Here is a 17,340-nt window from a genome sequence, read left to right as displayed (position 1 = left end):
CCTAACTCAGTTGCCAAGAAGGTCTTCAACTTTCAGATCCCCTCCTCTGTGACTACATCTCCCTTTTCCCTTTCAGGCTTCTCTATCGGATCCACGGTGCAGTCTCACACCAAGGGTATCTGGATGTGGTGTGTGCCTCATCCCAAGAAGCCGAACTACACCCTAGTTCTTCTTGACACAGAGGGTCTAGGAGATGTAGAAAAGGTAAGAAACAAGAATTCCTTTTGATTCCTCCTCACCTCTGAACATTCTTTACACAGAGAGGTTTGTTTTTGTTTTTGTTTTTCTGAATTTGTACTTCTGTTTGACAGAGTATACATTTTCCCTTTCTATTTTTAATAGTCAAAATTTGGAAATCTGAGATGAGAAAAATGTATTTGTAAGCCAGAATCATGACTGGGACAAGACACTAAGATAGAGCTAGGCAGTTAACTGAAATGTGGAAAAGATGGCACAAATAAAACCACTGTCACGAGTCTGATCCTACAGAGAAGAGTGATTAGTAGTGAGCTCAGGGTCAGAGGATCCCGGGTTCAAAAAAGGGCTCTGGCACTTGTCACCCTCTGACTCTGAGAAGCAAATCTCCCCTGATCTTTCATTTTCCTTTTGGTCTTATCCAACTTAGCACTTGAATAGTAAACACATGTGCTTTTTCCACTTCTATGCTGGTATTTAACAACCAGCCCACTGTGTGGGGGTTAAGGAGGAAGGCTTGCCAGTTTTCTAAATATTCTCATCAAAGCTGATTCCAAGCTTCCAAAGTGAAGTGTCTAAACTCAGGGTTCAGAACAGATGTGCATAATCAGCTCTTGTAAGCTCGTGGGAGCTGGCTCTAGCACCCAATGGAATCTTCCCCTTGCACTTCCCTTGTTTTTCATGTTTTCATCTTGCTTTTCATTTGCCACAAAATCAAAATGCTTACCTCACTTTGTGCTTTAGTTTCCACATCTGTAACATGAAAATAGTAGTTATAAACATATCTCACAGCATTGCTTTAGTATTAGACGAGATCAGTAATGTGAATTGTCCTGTGTAAAATAACTAGTCCATAAAATATACATATTATGTGTATAGGCCAAATTTATTTTACACAATTGAAGATCTTGATTTTTTCCTTTTATTTTTTAATTCCAATATAATTGATGTACAGTCTTACATCAGTTTCAGGTGTATCATATAGCAATTCAACAATTCTATACATTACTCAGTGCTCATCACTGTAAGTATACTTTAATCCCCTTCACCTATTTCATCCATCCACTACCCCCCCCCCACTTCTCCTGTAGTAATAATCAGTTTGGTCTCTATAGTTAAGAGTCTATTTTTACTTTCATTTGTCTCTTGTTTTATTTCTTAAATTCCACATATAAGTAAAATCATAGGGTATTTATCTTTATCTGACTTATTACACTTAGTATTATACCCTGTAGGTCCATGTTGTTGCATATGGCAAGAATCCATCTTTTTATGTCTGAGTAATATTCCACTGTATGTATCTATACCACATCTTATCTATTCATCAGTTGATGGACACTTGGGTTGCTTCCATATTTTGGCTATTATAAATAATGTCACAATAAACATAGGGGTTCATGTATCTTTTTGAATTAGTGTTTTTGTATTCTTTGGGTAAATTCCCAGTAGTGGAATCACTGGATCATATGGTAGTTCTATTTTTCATTTTTTGAGGAAACTCCACCCTGTTTTCCCCAGTGGCTGCAACAGTTTGCATTTCCACCAACAGTGCACAAGGGTTCCTTTTTCTCCACATTCTCACCAATACTTGTTCTTGTGTTTTTGATGAAAATCTTGATTTTAAGTGCTCTGGTTACCACACTAACTTTGACTATCCACTGCAAATACCCAACTAGTTCTAACAAAAACTAATAAGGGGGGAGGAGTTAAGATGGTGGAGAGGTAGGAGGCTCCTGAGCTTGTCTCACCCCTCGAACATAGCTAAGTAGTTATCAAACTAGTCTGAACACCCAAGAAGTCAATCAGAGGTCTGAGAGAACAAAAACTGCAAGTCCACAGGTAGAAAAGCCAACACCTTTGGAAAGCCTTCAGGGAGCAAAACAGTCCACCTACTGGAGGCTGAAACTGATTATACCAAGCCCCATCCCTGTGCCCCTGGAGAAGCATTTCCACGGAAACAAGTCAGCCTGAGAATCAGCACAGCAGGCCCCTCCCCCAGAAGACCAGCACAAACAACTACGTTGCACCAAATTTATTGATCATGAAGTGCTGCAAAGCTTCAGTTCTAGGGGAAATAGGATTGAGCTTCCTTTTTACTTTTATTTCTTTTAAATGTGTTATTTTTTCATTTATTTTCCTATAGTTCCAAATCTTTTATTAATCTTTTATTAACTTTTTAAATGTTTATATACTTTTCATATTTATTTTTTTCTACTTTCATTTATCTTATTTTCCTATTTTAGGATCTAGATTCCTTTAACAAGCAGACCAAAATACACCCAGGATCTAGTGGTTTTTTCCTGTTTTCTTATTTTGTGTTTTTGTTTTCCTTCCATTGTTTTTTGCTTTGTCTTTTTGTATGTTTGGGTTTTCTTCTGTTGTTGTTTTTTCTCTTTCTTCTTTTCTTTTCTGGACAAAATGACGAGAAGGAGGAATTCACCCCAAAAGAAAGAACATGAGGTAGAACTCATGGCCAAGGATTTTATCAATACAGACATAAGTAAGATGTCTGAACTAGAATTTAAAACAATAATTATAAGGATACTAGCTAGTTTGTATAAAAGCATAGAAGACACTATAGAATCCCTTACTACAGAGATAAAAGAACTAAAATCTCATCAGGCCAAAATTAAAAATCCTATAACCGAGATGTAAACATAAATGGGCACATAAAAACAAGGATGGATGAAGCACAGGAACAAACCAGTGATATAGAAAGTAAAATTATGGAAAATGAAGCCAAAAAGAAGAGGGAAAGAAAGGTAATGGAACATGAGGGTAGATGTACGGAACACAGCACCTTAGTAAAATGTAGTAACGTTCATATCATAGGAGTCCCAGAAGAGAGATAAAGGGGCAGAAGGTGTATTCCAACAAATTATAGCTGAAAAATTCCCTAATCTGGGGAAGGACACAGACATCAAAATCCAGGAAGCACAGAGACCACCCACCAAATTCAACAAAAGCCCACCATCAGAAAGGTATATCATAGTCAAATTCACAAAATAGACAAGGAAAGAACCATGAAAGCAGCAAAGGAGAAACTGTCCTTATCTTACAAGGGAGGATGGATCAGGTTGGTAGGGGATCTGTTTACAGAGACTTGGCAGAACAGAAAGGAGTGGAAGGAATATTCAATATGCTGAATGGGAAAAATATACAGCCAAGAATTCTTTATCCAGCAAGGTTATTATTCAGAAGAGAAGGAGAGTTTTCCAGACAAACAAAAACTAAAGGAGTTCATGACCACTAAACCAGTCTGGCAAGAAATATTAAGTGAGACCTTGAGTAGGGAAAAAAAGAGCAAAAGCAACAAAGACTAGGAAGGACCAGAGAACATCACCAGAAACATCAACTACAGGTAAAACAATGTCACTAAATTCATCTCTCTCAATAATCACTCGGAATGTAAATGGACCAAATGCTCCAATCAAAAGACATAGGTAACAGAATGGATAAAAAAGCAAGATCCATCTAAATGCTGCCTACAAGACACTCGTTTTAGACCTAAAGTCAAGACTGAAAGTGAGGGGATAGAGAACTATCTAGCATGCTAACAGATGTCAAAAGAAAGCAAAGTAGCCATACTTATAGCAGACAAACTGGATTTTAAAACAAAGACTATCAAGAGATGAAGAAGGGCATTTTATCATAATGAAGGCGTTGATCCATCAAGAAGATCTATCCATTGTTAATATTTATTCCCCCCTACTGGGGAGCACCCTAATATATAAATCAATTAATAACAAACATAAAGTAACTCACTGATGATAATACAGTCATGGTAGGAGACTCTAACATCCCAACTACACCAATGGACAGATCATCTAAGCAGAAGATCAGCAAGGAAACAGTGGCTTTGAAGGACCCACTGCACCACATAGACTGAACAGATATATTCAGAACATCTCCTCTTACAACAGCAGAGTACACATTCTTCTCAAGTGCACAAGGAACATTCTCCAGAATAGATCACACGCTGGGTCACAAATCAGCCCTCAACGAGGACAAAAGGATCGAGATCATACCATGCATATTTTCAGACCGCAACACTATGAAACTGGAAGTCAACCACAAGAAAAAATTTGCAAAGACCTCAAATACATGCAGGTTAAAGAACATCCTATGAAAGAATGAATGGGTTAACCAGGAAATTAAAGAAGACATTTAAAAAATACATGGAAGCAAAGGCAATTGAAAGCACGCCAGTCCAAAGCCTTTGGGATGCAGCAAAGACAGTCCTAAGAGGGAATTTTATTGCATTATAGGCCTACCTCAAGAAGCAAGAAAAGCCTCAAGAAACAACCTAAACTTAACACTTAAAGGAGCTAGAAAAGGAACAGCAAATAACACCTAGAGTCAGCACAAGAACGGAAATAATAAACACTAGAGCAGAAATCAATGATACAGAAACAAACAAACCAGCAGAACAGATTAAGAAAACTAAGAGCTGGTTCTTCAAAAGAATTCATGAAATTGATAAGCCCCTACCAGACTTATCAAAAAGAAAAGAGGACGGAGACAAATAGATAAAACCACAAATGACAGAGGAGAGATCACAACCAACACCACAGAAATACAAACAATGACAAGAGAATAATATGAAAAAGTATATGCCAACAAACTGGGCAATCTGGAGGAAATGGACAAATTCCTAGAAACTCACAAACTACCCAAACTGAAACAGGTAGAAACTGAATATTTGAACAGACCCATAACCAGCAAAGGAACTGAAAGTAATCAAAAATCTCTGGGCTGGATGGCTTCCCAAGGGAATTCCACCAGACATTTAAAGAAGAATTAATGCCTATTCTTCTCAAACTGTTCCAGAGAATAGAAATGGAAGGAAAACTTCCAAATTCATTCTACAACGCCAGCATTACCTTGATTCCAAAAAACCCACTAAAAAGAAGACTTACAGGCCAATATCTCTGATGAACATGGATGCAAAAGTCTCCATAAAATATTAACAAATCGAATCCGACAGTACATTGAGAGAATTATTCACCACAATCAACTGGGATTTCATCCTGGGCTGCAGGGCTGGTTCAATATTCCCAAATCAATCACATTAATAAAAGAAAGGATAAGAACCAGATGATCCTCTCAATAGATGCAGAAAAAGCATTTGACAAGATACAGCATCCATTCTTGATAAAAACCCTCAGCCAAGTAGGGATAGAAGAACACACCTCAACGTCATAAAAGCCGTATATGAAAGACCCACAGCTGATATCATCCTCAGTGGGGGAAAGCTGAGAGCCTTTCCCCTATGGTGAGGAACAAGACAAGGATGTCCACTTCTCACCATCACTATTTAACATAGTACTGCAAGTCTTAACCTCAGTAATCAGACAACACAAAGAAATAAAAGGCATCTGAATTGGCAAGGAAGAGGTCCAACTTTCACTATTCACAGACAATATGATCTCTATGTAGAAAACCTAAGGACTGCACCAAACATGGCTAGAAGTTATACGTGAATTCACCAAAGTAGCAGGATACAAAATCAATGTGCAGAAATCTGTTGCATTTCTATACACCAAAAACAAAGAAGCAGAAAAAGAAATCAAGGAATCAACCCCCTTTGCCATTGCACCCAAAACAATAAGATACCTAGGAGTAAATCTAACTAAAGAACTAAAAGATCTATACTCTGAAAACCACAGAACACTTATGAAAGAACTTGGACACAAAGAAATGGAAAAGCATTCCATGTTAATGGATTAGAAGAACAAATGTTGTTAAAATATCCACATTACCCAAAGCAATCTACACATTTAATGCAATCCCCATCAAAATACCATCAGCATTTCTCATAGAACTAGAACAAACAATCCTAAAATTTGTATGGAACCACAAAAGACTCCAAACAGAAGCAATTCTGAAAAAGAAAAAAAAAAAACTTAAGGCATCATGATTCTGGATTTTAAGCTATATTACAAAAGCTGTGATCATCAAGACAGTATGATACTGGCACAAAACAGATACACAGATCAATGGAACAGAATAGAGAAGCTAGAAATGGACCCACAACTATATGGTCAACTAATCTTCGACAAAACAAGAAAGAATATCAAATGGAAAAAAGTCTCTTCAACAAATGGTGTTTCAAAAACTGGACAGCAACATGCAGAAAAATGAAACTAGACCACTTTATTACACCTAACACAAAAATAAATTCAAAATGGATAAAAGACCTTGATATTAGACAGGAAACCATCAAAATTCTAGAGGAAAACACAGGCAGAAACCTCTTTGACCTTGCCCGCAGCAACGTCTTATTGGACACATAGCCACAGGCAAGGGAAACAAAAGCAAGATAAACTATTGGGACTTCATCAAGATACAAAGCTTCTGCACAGATAAGGAAACAATCAACAAAACTAAAAGACACCCTACAGAATGGGTGAAGATATCTACTAACAACATATCTGATAAAGGGTTAGTATCAAAAATCTACAATGAACTTACCAAACTCAACACCCCAAACACAAATAACCCAGTTAAGAAATAGGCAGAAGCTATGAATAGACACTTCTCCAAAAAAAAGACATCCAGGTGGCTAATAGACACCTGAAAAGATGCTCAACATCACTCATGATCCGGGGAAAAACAAATCAAAACCATGATGAGATAGCATCTTACACCTGTCAGGATGGCTAAAATTAACACAAAAAACAACAGGTGTTGGCAAGGATGCAGAGAAAGGGGAACCCTCTTGCACTGCTGGTGGGAATGCAAACTGGTGCAGCCACTCTGGAGAACAGTACGGAGGTTCCTCAAAAGATTAAAAATAGAACTACCCTATGACCCAGCAATTGCACTACTGGGTATTTACCCAAAGGATACAAGATACAGATTCAAAGGGATACATGCACCCCAATGTTTTTAGCAGCATTATTAACAATAGCCAAACTATGGAAAGAGCCCAAATACCAATCAACTGATGAATGGATAAAGAAATAATGGTACACATATACAATGGAATATTACTCAGCCATCAAAAAGAATGAAATCTTTTTTGCAATGACATATGGAGCTAGGGTGTATTATGCTAAGTGAAAGAAGTCAGTCAGAGAAAGACAAATACCATGTGATCTCACTCATATGTAGAATTTAAGAAAGAAAACAGATGAACATCTGGGAAGAGGGAAATAAGCCATAAGAGTCTCTTAACAATAGAGAACAAACTAAGGGTTGATGGAGGGAGGTGGGTGGGGGACAGGTGATGGGTATTAAGGAGGGCACCTGTTATGATCAGCAGTGGGTGTTTAGGTAAGTGACCAATCACTGAATTCTACTCCCCAAACCAATATTGCACTGTATGTTAACTACTTAAAATTTAAATAAAATAATAATAATAAAATAAATTTTAAAAAAAGAAAACTGGTGAGTTAACGATATATGGTTCTGTATAAATTTATCAATGCTAATAGAACTATATTATTCAATGTTCATATGTTTCTCATAATCATTTTTGTTTATCTTGTTTAGCATTTGTAAGTCAAGGGCCTATTTTTAATGATTGCTCATCTAAAAATACCATGAGACATGATTGAAGTTTGTTCTTTTAGGGTGACAAGAAAAATGATACCCAGATCTTTGCACTGGTAATACTACTGAGCAGTATCTTTGTATACAACACTATGAACAAAATTGACCAGAGGGCTATTGACCTATTGCAGTATCCTTTTGTGGTCCAAGATGGCACCAACGCCGAGAGAACAATATTTACCAACTGTGTTTGTGAGCTTGTGAATCAAACACAAAAATGAAAACATGTAAGCATTAAAGGTATAATAAAAAGAATCCTTAAATTTACAGATGAAATAAGGAGTTAAGACCCAAAGGAAAAATAAAAGTATAGGGAGACATGGAATTAAATATATGGGCTTAGATGAAGTTCTATATCCATCAAGTTTTCCTTAACTGCATCCCAGCTATGTGACAGAACTGTCAAATCTGCTCAGGAAAGTATCCACACCTGATCTTGAAGGGGTTGAAGATGCAACTAACCTTGAGAGCTTCTGTCCAGACTTCGTGTGGACTCTGAGAGATTTCTACCTAACCCTGGAAGTAGATGGGCAACTCATCACAGCAGATGAATACCTGGAGAATTCCCTGAGGCTAAAGCAAGGTAACAGGAACTTCAGTTTTAGAAAGAGAAAAAAGTAATAAAAGAAATAATTTCTCAGGTGTAGGTGGTTAAATTCTTAGTTTCCTATATTTACTCACCTGGCTAAACTACCAAATACTAATTTATAGTGAACTAATAGACTCAATATAAAATTGTATTACTCCTCTGTTCTTGGAGCAAATTTTTCTTTTTTCCTTTCCCTGATTAGTTACCTTTTAGCTTTTTGCTTAGAGTCTGTGAAGATGTACTGAAATAAATAACATCAGGTGGAAGGCACATTTATTCGAGGAGAATAAGTTAACACAAATGTTAATCTTGTACTAAATAAATTCTATTTTTCTTTCCCCAGGCACTGATCAAAATGTTCAAAATTTCAATTTGCCCCGTCTATGTATAAAAGAATTCTTTCCAGTAAGGAAATGTTTTACCTTTGACTCTCCCACTCACCGGAAGAAGCTTGCTCAGCTGGAGACACTGCCTAATGATGAGCTAGAGCTGGAATTTTTGGAACAAGTGGCAGCATTCTGTTCCTACATCTTCAACCATTCCAAGACTAAAACTCTTCCAGGAGGTATCAAGGTCAATGGACCCCGTGAGTATCTTTTCTAGGATTTTCCTTCAATCCAACATAAAGAATGGGACACTATTGTAAGTTTCTCCTTCCACTGTCAATATTGAAAATGCATAGTCAGTTACTACCAAGAAAATCATGTGTATCATAGTTATTAAATTATTTCTGGAGTTTAGTAATCCCTTCAAAGTAGGAAAAAATAGAAATGTAACCTGAAAAAAAAGGTCAAGTTAAAAAAGTTCTCCCCATAAGTGGTCCACCGTTGAACTAGACTAACCCACATGGGTTGGCACCATTTGTTCAACCAATATAGTAGATACTTATTATATGTCACAGTCTTTGCAAGACACAAAATGAGGACCACATATACATTCTCTGTAGAAATGAAGGGAGTTCATACAAACATTAAACAGAGGCCCAGGTTGTCTAGAACTCTAAAAGAAATCTAAGCAGACTTCTAGATCCAGTTTCTCCTAAAGTCTGTATGTCTCAGAAGTCTGTAAAATATTACTGCCTTTTAGAAGGAAGTTGAGTGCAAACAAAAGTATGCAAAGAACAAGAAAGACAACAGGAAAGTTTCAACAAAGGGTAAAGGAGACCTGGCCTAATGTGCTCACTTTGTGCTTTTTCAGAGCAGGGTAACACTTATCAGAGTGAAAGACGAAAGGGAATTCTGAAGGGAAAAGAAACCTAGAGGGAAAGAAAGGGAAGAGTAAAGAGGCAAAAGGCCTGTAGAGCATCCTAATCAAACAAATATGCCCATGTTTACATGACCATTTTCTTATTTCTCAATGAGAAAAGGATGAAATGGAGGTGATCACATACATCTTGAATTTTCCCCTGTGAGTACTCTTTTCCCAAAGAAAGAACAATTTTTCTTTTGGTCACACAGTTTCCCAAAGGACCTTATTTGGACCACATGAACAGTGCACAGAAAGCCGAAAAAGTGCAGGCAATGCATTGTGAAATTAACATTCATAGAATTACCCAGTTTAGAGCATGCATTCTTTCTTGCAAATAATACAAGCATATCTTCCCCCTGTGAAGAACTAAAGAGCCTGGTGCTGACCTACATTAATGCCATCAGCCGTGGGGATCTGCCCTGCATGGAGAACTCAGTCTTGGCCTTGGCCCAGATCAAGAACTCAGAAGCAGTAAAAAAGGCCATTGCCCACTATGACCAGCAGATGGGCCACAAAGTGCAGCTCCCCACGGAAACTCTCCAGGAGCTGCTGGACCTGCACAGGGAAAGTGAAAGAGAGGCCATAGAAGTCTTCATGAAGAACTCATTCAAGGATATGGACCAAAAGTTTCAGAAGGAATTAGAGGTAATTATCATCTTTTTTTTTCCCTCTAATTCATGGGGCTTATAAACAATAAGAGGCAAAGTTGCTTTTTATTGCTATGAAAGGCAAAACGGGGACTCAATAAAGAAAAGCAATCCTTACTAGACTGGAAAATAATGATTATCACTTACCTGATCAAGATATCACCTATTCTGGGGGCGCCTGGGTGGCTTAGTCGTTAAGCGTCTGCCTTCGGCTCAGGGCGTGATCCTGGAGTTCTGGGATTGAGCCCCAGGTCAGGCTCTTCCTGGGAGCCTGCTTCTTTCTCTCCCACTCCTCCTGCTTGTGTTCCCTCTCTCACTGGCTGTCTCTCTCTCTGTCAAATGAATAAATAAAATCTTATTTAAAAAATTAAAAAAAAAAAAGATATCACCTATTCTGAAAACAAACAAACAAATACGTAACTACTCTGGACCCTACAGATTCTAAAACTTTCACACACACACGACTCACCCTACCATGTTACAACCATGGACTAATTTTTTTAAGCCATCTTTTCCTTAAAACGTTTTATTCATAAAGTATATTCATAAAGTATTCATTAACTTTCCTTTTTTATTAATCAAGCACACAGAATTGCCAAATGGGTCTACTAAAAGATTATATCTCCAGGTTTGATAGCATACACTACATCTGCATTCCCCCTACTCACTGGGAATCTCAGGCTGAGTGTCATACTAAAACCAGAAATGCTGTAAAACAGCAGGTTGCATTTAAAATCATGGCATGTTGGGACACCTGAGTGGCTCAGTCGGTTAAACGTCTGCCCAGGTCCAGGGTCCTGGGATCGAGTGCTGCATTGGGCACCTTGCTCAGTGAGGAGCCTGTTTCTCCCTCTGCCTGCTGCTCCCTCTCTCTGGCAAATAAATAAATAAAATATTTTTTAAAAATTTAAAATTATGGCATGAGGCTAGAGATCTGTAGTCTAAAGATTATATCTAAAGCAGAAATAGCAAAATAAAGGTTTCAGGGGATTTCAAACACAAAAGCGAAGTCATTTTTCTACAGTGTATCATCTTTGGAACTTTTCTAGGCTAGGTAGGAAGAATATAGTCTTACTTGTAGTCCTCTAGTTTCTATTAAAAAAAAAAAGATTCTTTTTGAGAACCATTTCTAGAAATGCTGAAGTGTTGGCTAACATCTTTTCCTTGGAACTCTGTCCCTCTGAAGACTCGGCTAGAAGCAAAAAAGAGTGACTTACATGAACAGAACATGGAGGCATCATCACACCATTGCTCAGCTTTACTTCGGGCTATTTTTGATCCTCTAGAAAATGAAGTGATGCAGGGGATTTATTCAAAACCAGGAGGACATCGTCTCTTCATTCAGAAGACAGAGTTGCTGAAAGCAAGATACTATTGGGAGCCCAGGAAAGGAATGCAGGTATTCCAAGTTTTATCTGTCAATTGCAGGAAACTGTTAAGGGGCTTCTTTCAAAAACCAGTGAGGACAGGAAGAAAGTATTTATTCTCTAATGATAGCTGTGGAATCAAACCATATCACCATAATCACCAGACTTTCACTGCAATCATGAACATTCATTTATAATGAAGGGACTTTCTTGGTTACATGGCACAGAATCTCAGTAACTGATGCTAACTAAGAAAAAAAATGATAATTCACTGTCTTATATAAACTAAAAGCAAAACATTTAAATGTCATTGCAAGGATAGCTACGTTCAGGAGTTCAAACAATATCATAAATTTTACCCCTTCCTTCTCTCTTTCCAATCTCCACTTCAGTTTTTTGTTCTGTTTTCCTCACTAATGGTTTCATTCTCAGACAGGCTCAGCCCACATGACAGCAGCATGAGGCCAACAGCTCAAAATCTTAACTAGTCTTTTGTGCTCGCCATCTTGGGGAGAGAGCGTATCTTCCCAGCATCCATATCAGTCTTTCAGACACCCAGGGTGCAGTCTTTTCCCACCTGTACCCAAATTCTTTGCATCGAGTGACCTTGGGTGCTCTGACTGGCCATCCCAGAGCTTGGGGCCACCCCTGAGACAAAAGAGGCTTTGTTGGGAGTGTTACCAAGTACAGGGCTCAACACTTCCAGGAAGGAAAAGATCCATGGATGAAAAAGAAATAAAGGTTTACAACATTCTTAATCCCCATTTGCTACTTGTAACTGCATGTTTTTGGGGTCCCCAGGCTGAGAAAGTTCTGCAGGAGTATTTACAGTCCAGACAATCTACCAGCGATGCTATCCTACAGATAGACCTGGCTCTCACACAGAGGCAAAAGGAGATAGAAGGTGAGAAGGAAATGGACGGCATGCAAGATACATCTTTCTACACATTTTAAATTAATTTCACCTGGCTCAGCTGTGATCCCTAAATCAGAGCAAGAATGGCAAAGAAGATTCCTGGCTCCTCGGGCTGAATCTGAGTAGGGCATGTACTGTCAGCTGCAATATGGTTCCCTGGAAGGGAAACAGTTCCAGGAAATTTTATTTATGTGATAGTAGCAATAACAAGAGTGGGAAGCAGAAGGAAGAGGCTCTCTAATCCTAGAGACAGTTGTCATTTTCTTCTTTTTCAGAGGCACGTATGAAAGCAGTGGCTGCGAAGTTTGAAGCACAAAGGCTGGAGGCAATTCAGAGGTATAACCAGCAAATGATGGTGCAAAGGGAGTGGCTCCATCAGCAACGAATGAGACAGATAGAAATGATCAAAGAGTACCAGTTGCAACAACAGCAGAGGGCCCTAGAACGTCGATTCCAGGTATTCATCAAGAATTCCGTCTCAGGATTTTAATCATGTCTCCCCTCCCTGTATCGATGAGGGCATGAAGCAGTGACAAGGGGGAGAGGCAGCACAGTATTATGGCACTGGTCAAGGACTCTGGAGTCAGACATTGTGGGTATGAATCCCAGCTCCACCTCCTATGATATACATGGTTTGGGCAAACTATCTGTCCTCTCTGTGCCTCAGTTTCCTCTTGTGGAATACAGAGACAGTAATAATGCCCATTTTATAGGGTTATTTTGATAATTAAATGAGAATATTTGTGTTTAGAATTGTGCCTGTTCTAGAAAGAGCACTAAAATTTGTTAAATAAAAGCCCACGACCTTTCAATCCCCTGGCAATTAGGTTTTTGTTGTTGTTGTTATCTTGTTTATTGCTCTAGACAGTCTTCTTCTTTGGTTATGATTACCTTATTAAATTAATTCATCCTTTTGTGTCTGTGCCCCTGTCCTTGCCTTGATCATCAGTGGTCCTAAAGGCCTTTAGCTTGCAGTTTATTTCATTCAGTCCTTTACTATTACCATCACTCAAAAAGCAGTAGCTCCTATTTACCAAGCGCTGTACAATGCACTTTGCATTCATGCTCTCATCTATCCTGTTCAATACGAAGCAGAAATATTAGGTGTGATGAGAAAAATGAAGTTTCAAAGAGAGCTAACTCAATGCCAATATCAGTTTAGCAAATTGTCTAAACTGCCTTCTGAGAAAGCAGGATCTGCAGTGGTTTGTTTCTACAGACCTGGTACGAAGATCTCAGGTGAATACCCTTATGAGACAACCCTTCCCTAGGGAGGCCAGTCTACCTGCACATCCCAGTTTTCCAGGCACTGCTCCAAGACTTTCTGAGATTACAGCCCTGCACCAAGGGGCAGTACAGTTAACCTGGGGTTCTTGATCTCCTTGCTGCCCTTGTACTTCTTGCCCCCTAACTGTGGAGACTTAGAACAAATTGCCTCAGCAAAGGCTCAGACTCCTCGCCTGATTGTAGAGGTCACCTAGACACCCAGGCTCTCCTCTTCAAACTAGATCTGACATTCCTCTCTGCATAGATGAGAATTAAAGTTGGGCTGTGACAAAGGTGCCTAGGGAGGATGTATAAAATAAAGGGACAAGGGTAGGGGGCCTCAGGATATAATTCTTGGGACACCAATATTTCAGGGATTGGGAGATGATGATGTTTCTGGAGTTAGAGAAAGAGGTAAAAGGAGAGGGATGACGGAAGTAGGAAACCAGGAATGAGGAATGCACATGAATGGAAAAGAAGAATTCAGCAACTATCTTTTGTTACTTACTGACAGATTAAAATAAACAAAGAAAAGTCAAGGATTGGGCTTTTTCCCCTCAAGTGATACAGACATTACTTTCTGCTAAGCTCCACTGTTTTATTAACACTCTTTAGGAAAAGGCTGAAAATCTCAATAAGGAAATCGAAGCTGAACACAGAAGCCTTCAAAATGACGTCGAGAATCTCCAGAGGAATGCTGCTTCACAGGATGATACATGCATCTTACTCTAAAGAGTTAAACATCAGAACTAACTCTTCTTGTTCTCTTTCACTAAAGACACAAAAGGATGAGAAACTGTAGAACCTGAGACAATCACCACTTAAAGAAACTTCATAATTATTGTATCAAACTTCTGTATAGTTATAAAGATATAAGGCTTGTAATTAGTAAAATGTACATTTCAATAATTCCATAGTTTACATGATGATCACTTCCTTTAAGAGACTGTGAATTGTATAATAAGGGAATTTTATCACTATCTCTATTTGGGGTGATACTAGGTTGGTTCCATCAGGGGAAATTGTCTTATAACCCAATTCCATCCCTCCAATTTTCCATTTTTGGTTTGAGGGGATTGGAAGTGGCCTGAGGGGTGTTATCCACAATGGACTAAGTCAAGTACAATTAGGCCAAAGTCATGGGCTTGGATGGGCATTGCTCCTACCAAGTGGTCTTGTGCTGGGTGCCATCAGAGGGAGGCACCAATAGTAAGGACTACTAATCTAACTTCTTAGTGGAAACAATGTATGGTTCTCATGTGGATGGACATTGCTCAATCTATGGGCAATGATGTGACTTCTGGGTACAGTCAGTAAGCAGTCTGCTTAAATTCTAAGGTGTAAACAAAACAAAAACAACAAGAAAAAAAAAAGCATGGTAATGAAATAGGGATACTCCGTAAGATGGAAAGAACTACCAGCATAGACATTGTGTCATAGGCTGAGGCCTAAATAAGACTTTTCCTTGTTCATCCTCACAAAGGGCATAACTTAAACAGAATATTTTATATCATGAAGCAATTTATATTGGACTTAATACTGTGTGTCACATGTTTATAATCCTTCAGAGCCTGTAAATAAATGGTATAAGGAATGCTGGATAAGGTGCCAAAAAGTCTGACGGGGATCATTTCATTTTACACTTGTCTTAGTGCTTAAGTTAAATGATCTTAATTCTTTGCAATCATATATAAAAGCCTACTGATTTTTTTCTAAAATTATAGATTGTTTAAATATATTTGTATATAACTTAACTATAAATAACAATTAAATTTTTCAAAAACATAACTCTACTACTTAGTTTTTATCTTCTCCAAAATTGGAAAAATTTGGAAGGTCATAAATACTGAAGACACATAACTGTACCCTGAGGCTATACACTTGCACAATTGCTCTCTCCCTACATGTGTGTAACATGTCCTCTGCATAGCACGGCATTCTCACATGACCAGTTTCCAAGACAGTGTTTCAAGTAGCAAAACTATAAGCTTAAGATCTCTTAAGACCCAATTTTGCACTCAACACTCCTTTTGTTGCATTCCATTGTATCAGTATAGTTCATAGGGACAGCCCAGATTCAAGGCAACGAGAAATGGAATCTACCTCTCTATATGAGGTGTGGCAATACATTTGCAGACATTTTTTAAAAGATCTATTTATTTGGGGCAGGGGAGGGATGCCTGGTGGCATCTGCCTTTGGCTCAGGTCATGGTTCTGGGGTCCTGGGATCGAGCCCCATGTCTGGCTCCCTGCTCAGTAGGGAGTCTGCTTCTCCCTCTACCTCTGCCATTCCCCCTGCTGTGCTCTCTCTCTCTCAGATAAATAAATAAAAAATTTTTTTAAAAAAAGATCTTACTTATTTGGGTGCCTGGGTGGCTCATTTGGTTAAGCATCTGACTCTTGATTGGGACTCAAGTCATGATCTCAGGGTTGTTAAATTGAGCCCTGTGTTAGGCTCCCACTCAGTGGGGAGTCTGCTTAAAAGACAAACAAAAACTAAAGGAGTTCATGACCACTAAACCAGTCCTGCAAGAAATATTAAGTGAGACCTTGAGTAGGGAAAAAAAGAGCAAAAGCAACAAAGACTAGGAAGGACCAGAGAACATCACCAGAAACATCAACTACAGGTAAAACAATGTCACTAAATTCATCTCTCTCAATAATCACTCGGAATGTAAATGGACCAAATGCTCCAATCAAAAGACATAGGTAACAGAATGGATAAAAAAGCAAGATCCATCTAAATGCTGCCTACAAGACACTCGTTTTAGACCTAAAGTCAAGACTGAAAGTGAGGGGATAGAGAACTATCTAGCATGCTAACAGATGTCAAAAGAAAGCAAAGTAGCCATACTTATAGCAGACAAACTGGATTTTAAAACAAAGACTATCAAGAGATGAAGAAGGGCATTTTATCATAATGAAGGCGTTGATCCATCAAGAAGATCTATCCATTGTTAATATTTATTCCCCCCTACTGGGGAGCACCCTAATATATAAATCAATTAATAACAAACATAAAGTAACTCACTGATGATAATACAGTCATGGTAGGAGACTCTAACATCCCAACTACACCAATGGACAGATCATCTAAGCAGAAGATCAGCAAGGAAACAGTGGCTTTGAAGGACCCACTGCACCACATAGACTGAACAGATATATTCAGAACATCTCCTCTTACAACAGCAGAGTACACATTCTTCTCAAGTGCACAAGGAACATTCTCCAGAATAGATCACACGCTGGGTCACAAATCAGCCCTCAACGAGGACAAAAGGATCGAGATCATACCATGCATATTTTCAGACCGCAACACTATGAAACTGGAAGTCAACCACAAGAAAAAATTTGCAAAGACCTCAAATACATGCAGGTTAAAGAACATCCTATGAAAGAATGAATGGGTTAACCAGGAAATTAAAGAAGACATTTAAAAAATACATGGAAGCAAAGGCAATTGAAAGCACGCCAGTCCAAAGCCTTTGGGATGCAGCAAAGACAGTCCTAAGAGGGAATTTTATTGCATTATAGGCCTACCTCAAGAAGCAAGAA

The 17,340-nt window shown here is 38.5% G+C and overlaps 1 protein-coding gene across 7 annotated transcripts in view; it reads left to right on the top strand.

Annotated features, from left to right (window-relative positions):
* The window catches only part of GBP5 (guanylate binding protein 5), a 46,743-nt gene extending 30,720 nt beyond the window's left edge, over nucleotides 1-16,023 (top strand). For 3 of the 7 annotated variants that reach the window (XM_034653834.1, XM_011217157.3, XM_034653835.1), the window contains 9 exons: nucleotides 77-204; nucleotides 7,773-7,882; nucleotides 8,139-8,335; nucleotides 8,685-8,927; nucleotides 9,954-10,234; nucleotides 11,423-11,635; nucleotides 12,405-12,507; nucleotides 12,795-12,976; nucleotides 14,401-14,535. In XM_034653834.1, coding sequence (XP_034509725.1) covers nucleotides 77-204; nucleotides 7,773-7,882; nucleotides 8,139-8,335; nucleotides 8,685-8,927; nucleotides 9,954-10,234; nucleotides 11,423-11,635; nucleotides 12,405-12,507; nucleotides 12,795-12,976; nucleotides 14,401-14,517 — 1,574 coding nt within the window. In that variant the 3' untranslated portion in view covers nucleotides 14,518-14,535. Of the gene's footprint in view, nucleotides 1-76; nucleotides 205-1,161; nucleotides 1,220-7,772; nucleotides 7,883-8,138; nucleotides 8,336-8,684; nucleotides 8,928-9,953; nucleotides 10,235-11,422; nucleotides 11,636-12,404; nucleotides 12,508-12,772; nucleotides 12,977-14,400 lie in introns of those variants that run through there. The other 4 variants (XM_034653838.1, XM_002930364.4, XM_034653836.1 and 1 more) reach the window with 4 other exon arrangements.
* The last annotated feature ends 1,317 nt before the right edge of the window (nucleotides 16,024-17,340 follow it).

This window comes from Ailuropoda melanoleuca, chromosome 2, assembly GCF_002007445.2.
Source record: "Ailuropoda melanoleuca isolate Jingjing chromosome 2, ASM200744v2, whole genome shotgun sequence".
In the NCBI taxonomy this organism is placed as follows: Eukaryota; Metazoa; Chordata; class Mammalia; order Carnivora; family Ursidae; genus Ailuropoda; species Ailuropoda melanoleuca.
This window is presented reverse-complemented; position numbering and strand designations above follow the sequence as displayed.